General features: G+C 43.8%; 1 protein-coding gene across 1 annotated transcript in view; it reads left to right on the top strand.

Annotated features, from left to right (window-relative positions):
* The first annotated feature begins 3,339 nt into the window (after nt 1–3,339).
* The window catches only part of Ank2 (ankyrin 2), a 513,191-nt gene continuing 498,992 nt past the window's right edge, over nt 3,340–17,538 (top strand). Inside the window, exon 1 of the mRNA XM_050139715.1 lies at nt 3,340–3,732. Within this exon, the coding sequence (XP_049995672.1) occupies nt 3,661–3,732 (72 nt within the window). The 5' untranslated portion in view covers nt 3,340–3,660. The remainder of the gene's footprint in view (nt 3,733–17,538) is intronic.

The following is a 17,538-nucleotide window of genomic DNA, read 5'->3' as shown; positions in this document are numbered from 1 at the left end:
AAAATTCTTGTTGCTATCTACGAAGTCAGCTGGAAAGTTTGTAAATAGTGATCAGAGAATGGGATGCTTAATGCTGAGGTCAAAGAGATGTAGTTATCAAAAGCTCTAGGGTATCACCATGGAAGAGGATAACAGCTGTCTAGGGTGGGCTGGAGGCCAAGACCACTGGGCGTGACACTGCTTGTGTAGGTTTTATTTTTTTAATTTTTATTTATTTTTCTTGAGAAATAGTTTCACATAGGCCAGATTGACATCAAACTCAGTATTAAGGATGACCTTGAACTTCTGGTTCTCCTCCACTTCTTGCCTACTGGGGGGGGGGGCGGGGAACGAGGCAGTGGTGGCATTATATGTGTATGCCACCAAACCTGGATGAGGACTTGAGTTCTGTAGTGGAAAAGGAGGCACACGCAGTTGTGAGCAAGGATGAATCAGAGCTACAGCCCAGCGTCATGTCCATTAACATTTTAAATGTCGTTTATTGATGTTGAATTGGATAAGACACACAAATGACTTGGAATGGAAGATGCTGATTTGGGGCTTGTGTGAATCCCATCACACTCCACAGCATCTGGGCCATAGCTGAGCTCTCAGAATTTGCTCCTTGTTTCCTTTAATTTTCTCATGGAATAAGTGACTAATTTTTTTTTAAGCACCTTCATCCCTGGTCTCATATTTTCGGGTGGATGCCGTTCCATAAACAGCAATAGCTCCTTTGTTGAGTATTTACACAATATGCTGACAGTGTTTATGTATACAATTCACTTACTAGTAGTCATAGCAACTCTGTACAAAGTAAGGACGATTGCTATTTCTCTTTCGCAAATAAGGAAAAATAAAATATAGAGCTGTGGCATATCAGGATCTCAGAGTTAAGGACTGACTTCAGTTCATGGTACAAATCAGGTAACGCTGCTGCCTTGCAAATGGTCAGATTGTGACTGGGGGCAGAGCTTGGTTGGCAGAAAGTTTTCCAAGCATCAGAAAACTTTAGGTTTGCTCTCCAGTACCACATAAATAGGAGCGAGTAGTGTATGTCTATAATCACAGCACTTGGGAAGGAGAGGCAGGAGGATCACAAGTACAAGGTTACCCTTAGCCACATAGTGAAGCAGATGTCAGCCCAGCCCAGCCCAGCCTGGGCTACATGGGTTCCTGCTCCAAAACACATACAGAAAATCAGTCCTGTTGGGTGAGTTAGAAGATGACTTTTTGGGATTAAAACCAGTTTTTATTTTATCTATCTATTTATATATTATTTATTTATTGTTTTTGCAAGACATGGTGTCTCTGTGTAACTCTGGCTGTCCTGGGTTGACTAGGCTGGTCTCGAACTCACAGAGACTTGTCTGTCTCTGTCTCCTGAGTTCTGGGACTAAAGGTCTGTACCAACCACTGGCCAGCTAAAACCAGTTTTTATGATGCAACACCATGAAGTTTTTTTATGTTTGAATATAAATATACCTTACTCTTAATTAGGAATGTGCTGTATTAAGTAAGTATAGCTCTTTTATTCAAGTCCTGGCGGTACACACTCTAGGCAAGCACTCTATCAATGAGCTACGCCTCCAGTTCCAGCTATGTATAGTTTCTAACGCACATTTGAGAAAACTCTTACATGTAGAAAGAGTGTGAACTTTAAGTTGTGAATGAGAATTCAAATCATGGCTCTCCAATCTTTTAAATAACCTTAGCCAAAATACTTGGATATTCAACATCTATTGGACATAATAGCCAAGGTGCTGGGTTTGAAATGGTAAACAGAACTAGGTTCTCACAGACTCTACCTTCAACGGTAGAGTTGCAGAAGTGGAAGAGCCAGGATGAATAAAGAAGTAAACAAATCCCGTCACCAGGAGCAAAGTGTGTGGGACGGATGTGTATGGCAGGCAGAGGATAGGCTTTTTGTTTTCCAGAGGTAATTCATTTTTCTAGACCTGTTTCAAGCTATGAGGAAGAAGGGTAGGAACACGCAGATTGGCTAGACTTTAGATATTAGCATGGTAAGCCGTGATGGTGGCTTGGACTAGAGGAATAGAAAAAAATACAGAAGAGCCCAAACTGTAAAATCAAAATGATCTACCGATGATCAAATTTGGGACACGAGAATAATCAATAACTAATGAGATTTCGAAGGATTTGTCTGTCTGGTGCAGGGCCATTTCTGTCTTCCTATGTTAACCGGACCGCCCCCTACTCCTGTGTTCAAGCATCTTCTTGGTTCAGTCTACCAATGCTGCCACTGTAGGCATGGGATGTGGAGCTTGGCTGTTTTGTGAACGGTGAAGATATATTTGAGTGGTGATTCATAGGAAAAGGAAAGGGGATACTTAGTCTCATGAAGGCCACCTGGATAAACTTAATTCCTTCCTTCTTTCCTATTATTTATTTATTTATCTGTTTGTTTGTTTATAAATGGTCACGTGTTTCACAAGCTGGCCTCGAAATCGCCGTACTGCCCACGATGGTGACCTTGACCTGGTTCTTCTGCCTCTACCTTTAAGTACTGGGATTACAGACTTGCCTGGTTTCCCTACTGCTGGGGTTAACACTTAGGGCTTCATTCACATTCACAACAGACAAACAGATAATCTTTTGAGATGTATCCCAGTCCTTGGTGCTTTTAAAAACAAACAAACAAACATTCCACCTCACTGGGACAGCAGACCCATTGAAGGGAAACGACCAGGTCCTGGATTTTCCCTACTAGTGATAGTTTCAGCTCTACTCAATTAACAACGTTAGGTCAGCTCCCCTGCAGTACGCACGACTTGGACCACAAGCTCTGGTATAGTGGAGAGGACCACTAAACCTGGCCCTCTCATTCAAGCTCCTTCCGGATCTGTGAAAGTGCTCAGGGTGCCTTAGGCAAGATGCAGCCAAGTCACCACCCCGAAGGGAAGCTAAAAGGCTCTTTTTTTTTTTAAATAGAGAAAAAGGTGGAAAAGAGGAAACGCCCAAAGCCAGAAAGATTCTCAGCTTGTGACATTTCACCCCCCTCAGTCCACATTTGACAGGAGCTAAGGTCACAGCGGCAGTCTCCATTCCGGTCACTCCACATAAATGAATTCTTCCTCATAAGGAGGGAGTGGTTGGAAGGACAAAGAATGCGTGCGCTAGAGGTGGGTGGGTGGCTCGCCCACGCCGACTGGAGATCCGGCGTGTAGCGGGCGCGAGAGTGAATGGGAGCAGAGCGGGCCCGCGCGGGGCAGGGAGGAGCCGCAGCCGGGCCTCCCGGGGGACGTCTCCCGGGCTGCGGGAGCGCCGCCGAGCTTCTTATCCCCACCCACCTCGCGAGCTCCGGCAGGCAGTGGTGCATATAGACATATTTCTGGGAGCTGTCCATGAGCTCATCGCCCTCCCGGCGCGCGGCGAGGGAAGGAGCCCTCCTCTTTCTCCCGCCGCCTCCAGCAACAGTCGCCCGCCCAGCCCGCTACCCACCCGGCGCGCCATGGCCCCGCGGCTCCCCGCGCGGAGGTAGGTGGCCGCGATCGGCTGTCCCCCACGGGTCATCGCGGCCTCAGCCGGCCTTCTGCCGCGGCCGCCCAGGAACACGCGGCTCTCCGGGTGAGTCCGAACGCTGCAGGCCCGGAGCCGAGGAGCCGAGGACACGAGGGACGACCGGGCTTGACTGAGGCAAAGAGCCCCGAGAGCGCGGACATGGCTTCTCCCACCTCCCCCGGCCCGGAGGGCGGGGCCTGCACCCCGACGAACCCACCGCGGATCCGTCAGGTGGGTGCTGGATGTGAGGGGCCGCCGCCCCCCCACGTCCTCGCCTCCCCCAAGGATGGGGACCTCGATCTCAGGGCAGCGGCTGGCCCCGCAGGGGACCCACACAAGCGCGCCTGGACAGCTCGCCTGGCCCAGGAGTATTCTCAAAACCTCTATTTCACAGTCCCCTTTGCAAGGCACTCACGCCCCTCCGCCCCATACACACACACACACACACACACACACACACACACACACACACACACACAAGCGCGCGCGCGCGCCTTCCCCAACCAGGCATGTAACTTCTGTCGGTACACACTCAGGCACACCCGCAAACTGTTCCCTCTGCGCAGCACCGAGGCACACACCCAGTTGTCACATGACCCACTGCAGAGCTATACCGTTAGAAGCCACTCAGGGTGCTGGGATGAAGTTGTACCCCCCCCCCCCAACGGAATTCCCAACGGAATTGCATGCCAGGGATGGCTGCAAACGTTGGCTTCTCACCCACAGGAGAGAAGGGACCACAACTTTCAATACAGCTATTCCCAACCATTGTAGCCATGTAGTTATGGGAAAATCGTTCGTGCGCGCCCGCATCTATGCTCACACAGTTTGCCCAGCACTCCAGCCCCACAAGAAGGGCTCTTGTACTTGTCTGGCTGTTTGAATAAGCCCTGATTTCTGTCTCCATGCTAAGAATTTTAAAAGGGAGTAGTGGTCAGGCTTGGCAGCCACGCCTTTAATCCCAAGCACTCCAGAGGCAGAGGCGGGAGAATCTCTGTGAATTTGATTGAGGTCAGCCTGGTCTACATAGCGAATTCCAGGCCAGTGGGGGTTGCTTAGTAAGACACTGTCTCTATAAAACAAGGTGGTGGTGGTAGTGGTGGTGGTGGTGGTGGTGGTGGTGGTGGTGGTGGTGGTGGTGGTAGGGCTGTGGGGAAGTGGTCCTCTATCCACTAGTGATCTGAGATTAGGTGTCTAGGTCTTTTACTTGCTGCCACAGCCGGGACTCCCACCCTTAGTGCATTGGATTATTTTATCACAGTGGTTGCGATTGTCCTTCAGCCGTGTTCCGATTATGTATTATTCTGAGACGTGGTTTGCTAACGGCAAGCAAGGCACTCTTTGAACAGAGAGAACTGGATTCCTAGTTAGAAACAGTAAAAACATGGTTATTATATGGGCAGAAAGGTAACCCCCAACAGAAAGAAATGATGTTTTCCCTAGCAGTGTGAAATTTTCGAAGACCACCTAACTCCATAATTTATGCATGGGTAATAGTAAAATTTGGTTGACATTTAATTTGTCTCATTTGACACCTAATATCTGTAGGTGGAATTGTATTATGTACGATGGTATGCTTTCTTTAATGGGCATTTAAAATCCAATGTCTAAAAACTGGTGTGAAGCTCGTTTTTATGGCCGTCTGTTTCCAAAGCAATTGCTAGGATTTGAAATCCTTATGGGGACCAGGACTCCAGTCTTAAGACAGTAATGTTTGAAACTGAACTTGAAGCTGTTTTTTTTTTTTTTCCCTCTCAAATTGTGAGAACAAGTATTACATTTGGGTTAGGGATAGTTATGCATGGAAGAATGAATGTGATATTTCTCTTTGCCATGTAAGAGAAATCGCATTGTAAGCAAAAATCATTTTTATAACTGCATTGGCTAGATATGTTAATATGTATGTAACACTCAGATACGAATATTTATAGGAAGTAAAATGTTAAATAGATTAACTCAGATACAATATAAGTGTGCACACATGTTTCTGTGAAGTCTTATTCTATTTTTAGAACACTTTTACTGACCTTAGCTATACTAGGGATGAAAATAGTTACTTGGAGAAATTTGCGTGAAAGGTCATTGCTGTTCTGCACAGTAGACACTTTCCTGAGAAGACCTCGTTAAAAGCTGTGTGAAATGACCTAATGCTGCAACACTGAAGTCACCAACTGGTGTCCTCTGTCCAGGGTTCCATGTTTTTGACCTATCCGGCACTCTCCCAGTGATTGGTGCATTAATTTGCATAGGATGTAGAAATGGGCTGTTCACACTGGTCGTTGCCCTCTACCTGACTTACCCCGTCAGGTAGAACAGAAACATCGCCAACCTCTGGCTGCAGAATCCAATCTCCTCCATTTGCCTGCAAGCTATTCGGAACAAGTTAAAAATAGCAAAACAGAAGGTCTAGCTGGGTTGTCCTGCTAAGTGGTGAGCTGTTTGACGTCCCAGTCCCACTTTGCTGTGACTGTGTCATTGTTTGCTGGACAGGGTTCTCTGTGTCTTTTAGCCTTCTTTTCCATTGGATTCTGGGTTCAATTGGACTTAACTTAAAATCTAAACCTTCTCCCTCTTTCTGAACTATGTTGAGAGAAAAATGTAAGTAGAAACACAGAAGTCCAAAGAAGTCAAAATGATGATTAAGCACATGAAATGACCTTTAGCAATAAACTCACCAATCATAATTTTAATATATGATAAAAATTCAGAAATGAAATTATTTTAGATTGTCTAGAAAGATAGCTCAGCAGTTAAGAGCTATCACTGGCTGCTCCTCCAGAGGACCCAGGTTCAATTCTCAGCACCCACGTGGTAGCTCACAGCTGTCTGTAAGTCCAGTTCCATAGGATCCAATACCCTCACACAGGCATACATGCAGGCAAAAGACCAAAGCACATGGAAAAAAATAATTAAAAATTTAAATTTTTTTAAGAAAAGGTCTGGTAGGTCTTCTTTTATAACAAGTACAATTGATCAATTAATATATTTCATTAGTTATTTGAAAAAAATATGCTATGTAGTTAGACAGTAATAGCTCATGACTTTAATCCGAACACTGGAGGCAGAGGCAGGTGGATTTCTGAGTTGTAAGGGTCTACAAATCGAGTTCCAGGACAACCAGAAAGAACTACACAGAGAAACACTATTTTCACAGAACAAATCCAAAACCACAGAAAGAAAACGTACTATGTTGAAATTCACTTACTCAATGTACTCATTCTTAAGGTTTTTCTCCTTTTTTAAGTTAGAAAAATTCTTGTTTTGAGCTTTGATCATATTCCCTGTGTACCACTCCCCTTCCTTCCTTCCTTCCTTTTTTTTTTTTTTTTTGTTTTTTGTTTTTTGTTTTTTCGAGATAGGGTTTCTCTGTGGCTTTGGAGGAGCCTGTCCTGGAACTAGCTCTTGTAGACCAGGCTGGTCTTGAACTCACAGAAATCCGCCTGCCCCTGCTGGGATTAAAGGCGTGCGCCAATATCGCCCGGCCCCCTTTCTTTTTTCTTAAGGTAGCATTTCACAGAACCCAGGTGGCCTCCAACTTGCTATCTGAGGGAGGAAGGCCTTGGTCCTCCTGAGTCCAGGGATGAGTTACCAATCATGTTGCAAAATAATATTTTTATCCTAAGGTAGAAAAATGAAGAAGGCAACCTGAGCGTGGGGTCACATACCTGGAAGCCCAGCCTTTAGGAGGCCAAGGCAGGAAAATTGCTGTGAGTTCAAGGACAACCAGGAGTTAGATATCAAGGCCTTGTCTTTAGATAGCAAGGCCAAACCAAAAGAAAGAAAGAAAAGAAGGCAAAACATTTTCTCATTATTAGTATGGATTTTTAAATTTTATAATGAAAGCATTGAACTATTTGATCTTTTTTATTTATTTAACTTTATTTTATGTGTATTGGTGTGTGGGTATTATGTCAAATTTCCCTGGAACTGGAGTTAAAGACAGTTGTGAGCTGCCATGTAGGGCTGGGAATTAAACCTGGGTCCTTTGGAAGAGCAGTCAGTGCTCTTAATTGCTGAACCATCTCTCCAGCCCCAGCACTATTTGAATTTTGAATTGTCTATGGGGTCTTCTTTAAATTTAGATAAAATAGATATTTTTCAGCATTGTTTTTATCATTTCTCTAGTAAGGAGAATAATATCTAAGTTTGCATAGATCTAAAGTATGAGTGTATAACTGAATTCATTTTTTGATCTACTTGTTACATTTAAGCTCTTGTTTTACAATTTGATATATTATTGGAATGTTTATCAATCAGATGTTAGGTTAAAATTTGGTCTTTTGGACTAAGATTGTATTTTATTACTGATGTGTGTGTTTGTTGGTGCCTATGCATACACGTAGTGTAAGCGTGGGCACACATACTCTGGTGCACATGTGCACAGTTGCTTCTCTCTGCTCACTTTTAAGTCAGCTGTGAGGGTTGTGCTGAGCTCACCAGCCTGCAAAGCAAGTGCTTTTACTGGCTGAACCATTGGCCACTTTTGGACTGAGGTCTTTCCTTTCCTTTCCTTTCCTTTCCTTTCCTTTCCTTTCCTTTCCTTTCCTTTCCTTTCCTTTCCTTTCCTTTCCTTTCCTTTCCTTTCCTTCCCTTCCCTTCCCTTCCCTTCCCTTCCCTTCCCTTCCCTTCCCTTCCCTTCCCTTCCCTTCCCTTCCCTCCCCTCCCCTCCCCTCCCCTCCCCTCCCCTTTCCTTTTCCTTTCCTTTCCATTCTCCCTTCCTTCCTTCCTTCCTTCCTTCCTTCCTTCCTTCCTTCCTTCCTTCCTTCCTTCTTTTAGAGCTTTTAGAAAATGTTGATACAAAATGAAATATCTGAAACACTTATTATCTTCACATAAAGTGGTTTAAAATAAAATGAGAGTCAAGGATGAGTGACCTTCAACTTCCTTCTTTTAATGAAAGTCATATCTTGGGGCTGAGGATGTAGCTCTCAGTTGGCAGAATTCTTGCCTAGCACACATAAGGTCCTGGGTTCAATTCCTAGTAATGCATAAATAGGGTGTGGTCGCACTAATTGTAATTCCAGCATCAAGGAAGATCATTACTTCTACATCATCATCCACGATACATTGAGCTCCAGGCCAGCCTGGGCTATATGAGACCCTATCTCAGTAACAGGTCTAGAGAGGGGGCTCAGTTGGTAAAGCGCTTGTAATGCTCGCAAGGGACCAAGTTCCATACGCACAACTCCTGTTGACAGAGAGAGAGAGAGAAACCTTGGTGTGATGTTACATACGCTTGTGTTCCCAGCACTGGAGAGGTGGAGGCAGGTGTAATCTGCGGCTTCAGTAGCCTACCTAGTGAACTCCAGACAGAGCTCCAACGGAGGCTGGTGCCTGAGGTATAACTTGTGCAGACAACCTCTAGCTTCCAGTTTTAGAGTTTCCACTTAAACAAACAAACAAACCACAACCACAAACCAAAAACTCTTATTTTATTTTCAGAATAAATAAAATTCAGAAGTGTTATTTGCTCCTTTCAAACTCATAAGCCAAATTATTACCAAACCAGGAAGACACATATCCTGCATGCCAGCTTGTGTTTGCTTATGCATTTATTTGTGTTTATTTATTTCTTTTTGGTACTGCTAACTGACTCCACAGCTTTGCTGGGCTTAGCAACACTGTGTCGCTGAGCTATTCATTCTCATCCCTGCTCCACCCTGTTTGTTATCCCAGGCCAACTTCAAAGTTGCTTTCCAGCTGAAGATGATCTTGAACTTCTCTTCCAGACACCCAGTTTATGAGACAACCAAACCCGAAACCCTGTGTGTGGTAGGCAAGCATCATATTAACTAGTCTCTCAGAACTGACATGCCCTCCTCCCCCACTGATTTTTAAGACAGATCTTACTAAATTACCTTGGCTGGCCTTGAGCTGGTAAACTTTCTGGCTGGTTCAGTATCCTAAAGACCTGGGACAAGGAGCATACATATTATGGGCCTTGTGGTTTGTTTTTCATTCATTTTCTTTTATTCTTTCTTTCTTTTTGGTTTTTCGAGGCAGGGTTTCTCTGTGTAACAGCCCTAACTGTCCTGGAACTCACTCCTGTAGACTAGGTTGTCCTCAAACTCACAGAGATCTACCTCTGCCTCCCAAGTACTGGGATTAAAGGCATGCACCACCACCACCCAGCCAAAAGGTATTCTTTTTGTTTATGCTGTGATGATTTAGAGACCTCTTCTGTGGCAATAATAAAGTGTTTACAAGGAACCAGTAAGAGTGCTCAGCTCACACTAGTCCTGGGAAAGAGATACTGTTATTCTCATTTTCATGTTGATGAAGTATGAGTGTAGGAAAACTGGACTATGTGTTGAAGTTCACAGACAGAAAGTGTTAGCCTGGGGATTTAAAATGGGTCTTGGTGGCTTAGCTCACGGCCACTGTTTACTGCCCTGCTCTTCTGATCCCGGCACTGAGACTATTAAGGGAGCCCCTTCCAGCCATCTTGGCGCTCCCAGCTGGCATAATTATTCTCATGAAATTCTCTTTTGAGCTGCCTTGACTTGACTGTGGGTTTTAAGCAGAAGTGAAATTACTCAAATCCATCAAATGAGAATAACTTCAATTCTCTCTCCACTTTTCTGTTCTCTCAAAGAGCATTTCAGCAGTGTCGGGGTGCCTGAGGACAGAGACCGCCACACTTTGTTTTTGTCTCTCGTGGGGACTACCCAGTTATTTCTGTACTGCGCTCCTAAAAAACGTCAAGTTTGAATAATTTGGGTTCATGGAGAGGCTTCTTGAACAGGTTCTCTCTTCCCCCTAAAGTACATATACTTTCAGTTTCAAGACTTTCTATTTTTTTTATTTCTTCTGTTATTGCATAGACTTGTCAAGATGAAGATGCTGTATCTTGAGGTAGTGACATATATATATATATATATATATATATATATATATATTTGGGTGTATATATGTATATCTGTATGAACACACCCACCCACACCACGCCACACCCATCCACCCACACACCCACTTGCATCTTGTATTTCTGCCCCCATAACTGAACAAAAAGGTATTAAATTTTGAATTTTCATATTCTACAAAACATTTGAATTTTAGGAGAGAACGATTGAGTTTGGACAGTGAAAGGATGGTAGAAAAAAAACAATAAATGAATATAGCAATCTTTAAACATTTAAATTTATATTTCAAATTAATTTTTTTGGTTTTATTTATTGTTTTTTGAATACAGGGCCTCCTGTAGCCTGGGTGGTCTAGAACTAGCTGTGAAGATGAGGAGGGTCGTGATTTCTTGCTCTTCCTGCCTCTTTCTTACTGCTCTAATTACAAGCATAGTCTCCACGCCAGGTTGTACATTTCGCTGTTAATTTGTGTATAGTAAAATTCTCTTTTACATATAGCATAACAAGTTTTGATAAATATTAAATGTGTAATGATCACCATCTGGGTACAGAGTAGTTCTGTCGCTATAATATTTCATCTGCTAATTTTGTGTGCCACGATTCCACTCACATTTGACACTTGGTAGTCAGAGGCTGTTTCCTGAGTGTGTGTGTGTGTGTGTGTGTGTGTGTGTGTGTGTTTACTCCAGTGCTGGACACTGAACACAGGAGTCGATTTATGCTAGACAAGGGTTTGGCTGGGTGGTGGTGGTGGATGCATCACAGCAATCAGGAGACAGAGGCAGGCAGATCTCTGTGAGTTCGAGGCCAGCCTGGTCTACAAAATGAATTCCAGGACAGGCTCCAAAGCTACAGAGAAACCATGTCAGGAGGAGGAGGAGGAGGAGGAGGAGGAGGAGGAGGAGGAGGAGGAGTAGAAGAAGATGAAGAAGAAGAAGAAGAAGAAGAAGAAGAAGAAGAAGAAGAAGAAGAAGAAGAAGAAGAAGAAGAAGAAGAAGAAGAAGAAGAAGAAGACAGACAGACAAGGGCTCAGCCATTGCACTATATCCATAGTCCAAGACCTTACATTTTTGCCTTTCCCAGAACATCAGATGAGTAGACTTACCTGGAATATATCCAGTTGAAATTGATTTTTTTTCACTCAGCCTATAAAGCCTAAGTTATTGCATGTGTCAACGTTTTATTCCTTGCTGTTGCCGAGCTGTATCTATTGTGTGGTCTAACACTCCTGGCCATTCACTAGATGAATATTTTGGTTTGTGTCCAGGTTAGGGCAATTATGAATGAAGTTGGTATTAAGTATTTGTATGTAGGATTTTGTGTGAGTGTAAGATTATGTTTCTCTTGGATATGTTTTTGTCTAGGAATAGGATTGCTGGGTCATATGTGTACTGGATAGTTTTATGTCAACTTGACATAAGCTAATGTCATCTAAGAGGAGGGAACAACAAATAGACATTGCACATGTCAATGTTGTGAAAAAAGAAAACCACATGGTTTTGACTATTGATTCTTACTTGATTCTTACGTTAGCCAAATGTCATTCACTATACTAACATGTTTTTAAAACAATTTTACTGTGCTTTTTATCTATTTTTTTTTGTTTTGTTTTTCCAGATAGGGTTTCTCTGTGTAACACTCTTGGCTGTCCTGAAATCACTTTGTAGATCAGGCTGGCCTCAAACTCCCAGAAATCAGCCTTCCTCTGCCTCACAGGTGCTGGGATCAAAGGTATGTGCTACCACACCCAGCTTGTTTTGTTTTGTTTTTGAGACTGAGTTTCTCTGTATAGCTTTGTCTGTCCTGGAACTCCCTGTTGTGGAATATTATTTTAAGATGTGTTACATTTGTTTATGCCGTGGAACATTTGTTTCAATGATGCAAAGATGCGTTGCATTCTTTTATGCTGCATTCGTTTAACTCTGTGAAGCTGTGATACTTTGCCTGTCTAAAACACCTGCTGGTCTATTAAAGAGCCCAACAGTAGCTAGCTGGGGAGAGAAAGGATAGGTGGGGCTGGCAGGCAGAGAGAATAAGTAGAAGGAGAAAAAGAGCTAAGGAGAGGAGCAAGACAACAAAAAGAGGACGCCAGGGGTCAGCTACCCAGCTACACAGCCAGGCATGGAGTAAAAAGTAAAGAAAGGTATGCAGACATAGAGAAAGGTGGAAAGCCAGAGGTAAAAGATAGATGGGGGTAATTTAAGTTAAGAAAAGCTGGCTAGAAACAAGCCAAGCCAGGCTAGACATTCATAAGAGAGAAATAAGACTCCATGTGCATTTACTTGGGAGTTGGGTGGCAGGCCCCCCAAAAGAGTCAAAGAGTAAAAAACAACTCACTATGTAGACCAGGCTGGCTAGGATCTGCCTGTCTCTGCCTTTCAAGTGCTGGTTGGGACTAGAGGCATTTGCCACTGCCCAGTTTACTGCAATGTTTAAGTTGAAGGAGTTATTGAAGGATGTAGTATAACTTTACAAATTTGTGAATGGGAAGAGCAAACTGCTCCCATCCCAGCCTTTACAACCCCACAATCCCAGGGTAGCCACTTTGCGAATATCCCCGCGAAAAGTGTGCTCTGTGGAAAAATTCATCGTTGTACAAGCCTCCTTTTGCCTAAACAGGGAGAAACCTGCTTTTTACTGTGCTCTTGACTGTGCTCTTGAAATAAAAATCTATTCTAAAGTTGTGTGTGGTGATGCATGGTCTTAATCCCAGCACCCAGGAGGCAGAAACAGGTGGACCTCTATGAGTTCGAGATCAGTCTAGTCTACGCAGTGAGACCCTGTCTCAAATCAAAACAAAAACAAGAAGAACTGTGTAAGAATGGCGTATCGATAGGTCTTTGAAAGAGTCACCAGGTAGATCATTCCTGGGAGTGACACTGTTCCATCAAAGGCTGCTTCTTACTCACCTGACTGCAGCACTGTGGAAAACTCAAGGTGATAAACTGAACGGTGACCTTTGGTCTTAGGTATACAATTTCCAGTATACCTATATACTAGGTATACATTTATATTTGGTAATTCCTTATTTGTTTTCTTCTTCTTTAATGTTGCTTGCTGGGCAGGGGCGTGGACCTCAGTGATAGATGCTGAGTTCAACTGCTAATGCTAAAATTAGGTCAGAGGACATCCTTGCAGAGTTGGTTGTCTCTTCCACCAGGTCCTCAGTACTGGACTCAAAGCTGTCGGGCTTGCATGGCTGGCCCTGCAAATAACCATGGAGTACCCACTGAGCCATCTGTTTAGCCCCAAATAGTTTGTTTTTGGGGATGAGAGTTCTGCCTACATGTATGTCTGTGCACCATGTATATGTCTGGTGTCCTCAAAGGCCAGAGATGGGCATTGAAAAATCTGGAACTGGGGGGCTGGAGAGATGGTTCAGTGGTTAAGAGCACTGTCTGTTCTTCCAAAGGTCCTGAGTTCAATTCCCAGCAACCGCATGGTGGCTCACAACCATCTGTAATGGGGTCTAGTGCCCTCTTCTGGCCTGCAGGCATACATGCAGACAGAATACTGAGACTACTGTATACATAATAAATAAATAAATAAATCTTTAAAAAAAAAAAGAAAAATCTGGAACTGGAGTCACAGATGGTTGTGAGTGCCATAAGAATGCGGGTAAAGTAACCTTGGGTTCACTGAATAAGCAGCCAGTCTCCCTGAACCTTTGTGCCATCTCTCCACCTTCCCAGCTCTCCTTTTTAAACAGTACTTGGGGAGATGCTTTCAATTCGGAATGTTATGGTGATTAATAAGAGAATTAATAAAGAATAACAGAGCTTGGAAAACAGGGTTTGGATATAAAGTTCTGTGCCTTTTCATTAGGAAGCCCCAAATTCTATAATGCTATTTCCCAGCAATGCCTGTGCTGAGGTTTGTAAACTTTCTTGTTTTAGGACCATTATCATTATTTTTATATCAGTCTTTTTTCTTTATTTATTTTTATTGAAAATTTCCACCTCCTCCCCGCCTCCCATTTCCCTCCTCCTCCCCCCCCTTTTTTTTTCTTTTTCTCAATGCTAAGATTGAACCCACGGCCAGGTAATGGTGGTGCACACCTTTAATTCCAGCACTAGGGAGGCAGAGGTAGACAGATCTCTGTGAGTTCGAGGCTATCCTGGTCTACAGAGTGAGTTCCAGGACACCTAGGGCCACACACAGAAACCCTGTCTCAAAAAACAAAACAAAACAAAAAAAGAATTGAACCCTGGACTTCATGAAAACTATGTAAATATTTACCACTTAACTAGGTTATTTGTTAATCTTATTTGTGTCAATATGATTATGTTATTACATTTATAAAGTATGGTGTAATCCTTTGATTTCTGGGGTGTTTATTTCTGTCAACTTCCTATGGAAATCTTCCATCGTATACCAGACCGTGAAGATAACAACAGTGAGAATGTAGCCAGTGTTTTTCATAAATTTTACTTATTTATTATTTGCTATGCAAGGGTTGAATCTGGGGCTTCTCACAGTCTTCTGTATTGAAAATATACACACACACACACAAACATACTTGGCTATGGTAGCTGGTAAGCTATGGCTGGTGTGGGAGTGAGTATATAGATTTTTTTTTTTTGAGGTAGGGTGTTTCTCTATGTATACCTGGCTATCTTGGAACTCATCTATAGCCCAGGTTTGCCTGGAACTCAGGGATCTGCTGCCCTCTGCTTCCTGAGTGCTGGTACTAAAGGTGTGCACTACCGCTGCTGGGCTTAAATGTTTTAAGCTATTGCTTTGCAAATCTGCACTGTTTGAAGGCTACAAACAGAACTGTCCAGGTTGGAACAGAGACTAGTAGCTTTGCTATGGTAGAGGATCAGAAATAGTTTCTCTGAGGATGTTCCCAGCTTAGGGTTGGAGGGATGGAGGAGTGTTCCAACCAGAGGCTGGAGGGAGTTGGAACACAGCCCTGTGCATGCCATCACACTGTAAGCTGGGACTGCATGTGCTGCTTGGACCCAAATAATCACACAGAAACTATATTAATTACAACACTGCCTGGCCTATTAGCTCAGGCTTCTTATTAACTCACTCTTACATCCTAACCCATTTCTATTATTATGTGTGTTGCCACGAGGTTGTGGCTTACCAGGTAAATTTCTGGCATCTGTCTCCTTTGGCAGCTACATAGTGTCTCCTTGACTCTGCCTACTCTCTCTCTATATCTCTTCCAGCCTGGCTATATTCTGCCTTGCCATAGGCCAAAGCAGCTTTATTCATTAACCAATAAGAGCAACACATATACAGAAGGACATCCTACCTCAACACACGGCTGGAAGAAGTTAAAAGAGACTTTCTGACCTAGGTTACTGGTGATTTCTACACCTGGAACTTATTTTTTCTTTTAATGAAATTAAGCAAACATTCTTTTGTTTTACCTGAGCAGGATTGAGCACTTTAAATTTTCTTAATTTCTTTCTTTTTTTTAAATTAACACAGAAAGTAATGAATCCTATTTTGGCATTTTTTCACAATGACTTTGCTTTTGTTGATTGTCCTTGAAAACCGTTTGTTCATTTTTTTTTCTTCAATAAGGTACTGAGGATTGAATGCCTCTCGAGCTATTAGGCAGGCACTTTGCCCCCGAGGTACTCCCCTGGTTGTCTTTTTACTGTTTTGAGACACTGTCCTTAAGGTTGCCAGGCTTGAACTAGCTCCAGGGTCCCCAAACCTCCTACAGGTCCCCATCCCTGTCTTGTCCTCTGGGGTCAAGGATATGGAGGTGTGAGGAATGTGGAAGGCATGTGGAAAGGACATGTGTAATAATGAACATTTGTGTATGGAAACACCTTAATGAAGTCTGCTACTTCGTATTCTAATCTTTTCTAAAGTTGTTAAAAAGGTAAAAAAAGAAATCCTTTGTTTCACTGAAGATGTACCAAATCTCCCGGAATCTTCCGCAGCATCTTTTACACAGACTTGTCCATCTGTTGTTTTCCTATAGAATGCATGGCCTGTTGCCAGGCACTTGGCATTAAAAGCCAGACTCCTGGAAATGCATTTTTTCAAATCCATTAACCTTTATTCAGCTCTAATGAAGAAGAATCGTGTCATTTTTCTGCAACTTATGATCCAGTATAAGTTGGATTTGACTGACCTTTCACCGCCAAGATTGTCCAGAGATGGGCTAATAAAACTAAAATCTTTTTAGAGAATTTTTGGAAATTGAGTTTAGCTGGAGCTGCCTCTGCTTTCATACCATAAGGTTCTTTCTCCCTAGTTCATTTGGGGATGGAACATGCTGAATAAAGCCCTCTCTTAAAACGGTTGCTTGGTGAAAGCGTTCTGCTGCACCGTGGAGTAGCAGAACTCCAGACAGGAAGGAAGATGCTAACTACGTGGATTTATGGGATTACCTGAAATGTGAATTTGAATCAGGTCCAGGGACAGGCTTGTAGATAACAGCACTTTGGAGGTAAAGTGGGAGGACGCTGAGAGTCTACAAGCCCCACACCTGTCTGGGCAACAATGCTGTGAGATGATTTCTCAGAACTAATGAAGTGGTCAGGCTGGCGAGCTGGTGAGCTGGCTCAGCAGTCGCGAGCCCTCGCTGTTCTCTCAGAGGTCCCAGGTTTGTTTCCAAGCAACCATGTCTGTCTCACAGCAGCTTGTAACTCCAGCCGACATGAAGCCCTCTCCTGGCATCTGGCGGCAACCGCCCCCCCGCACCCCCCACCCCTCGCCCTGTACCCAGTCCACTCTCCTGGCATCTGGCGGCAGCCGACCCCCCACCCCCCACCCCGCCCTGTACCCAGTCCACTCTCCTGGCATCTGGCTGCAGTCACCCTGCCCCTGTACCCAGTCCACCCTCTCCTGGCATCTGGCGGCAGCCGCGCCCCCCCTCCCTCCCGCCCTGTACCCAGTCCACCCTCTCCTGGCATCTTGCGGCATCCCCGTACCCATGCCATACACTCAGACAGGTACACAGACTCCACAAACACAGGTAGGATCGATCTTTAAAAATAGGGGTATAAGTGTGTACACTTCTAAAACCACACAAACTAATGACTCCCACAAGGCTGGTGGTGCTGTGTGTGCTCTCTTTCCTTTTTACCTTCACTCGTTGGTCTTCATTTCTCATAGAGCCTGGGCCCAAGCTTGACAGTGAGATTAAACCAGCAAGAGGGATGCTTTGGCTGAAAAGTTTGCAAACAGCCGGGTGGTGGTG

This window comes from Alexandromys fortis, unplaced genomic scaffold, assembly GCF_014885135.2.
Source record: "Alexandromys fortis isolate MF-2015 unplaced genomic scaffold, M_Fortis_MF-2015_v1.1 scaffold_19, whole genome shotgun sequence".
Classification (NCBI taxonomy): Eukaryota; Metazoa; Chordata; class Mammalia; order Rodentia; family Cricetidae; genus Alexandromys; species Alexandromys fortis.
Note: the sequence above shows the minus strand (reverse complement) of the source record. Positions and strands in the feature narration are given on the sequence as shown.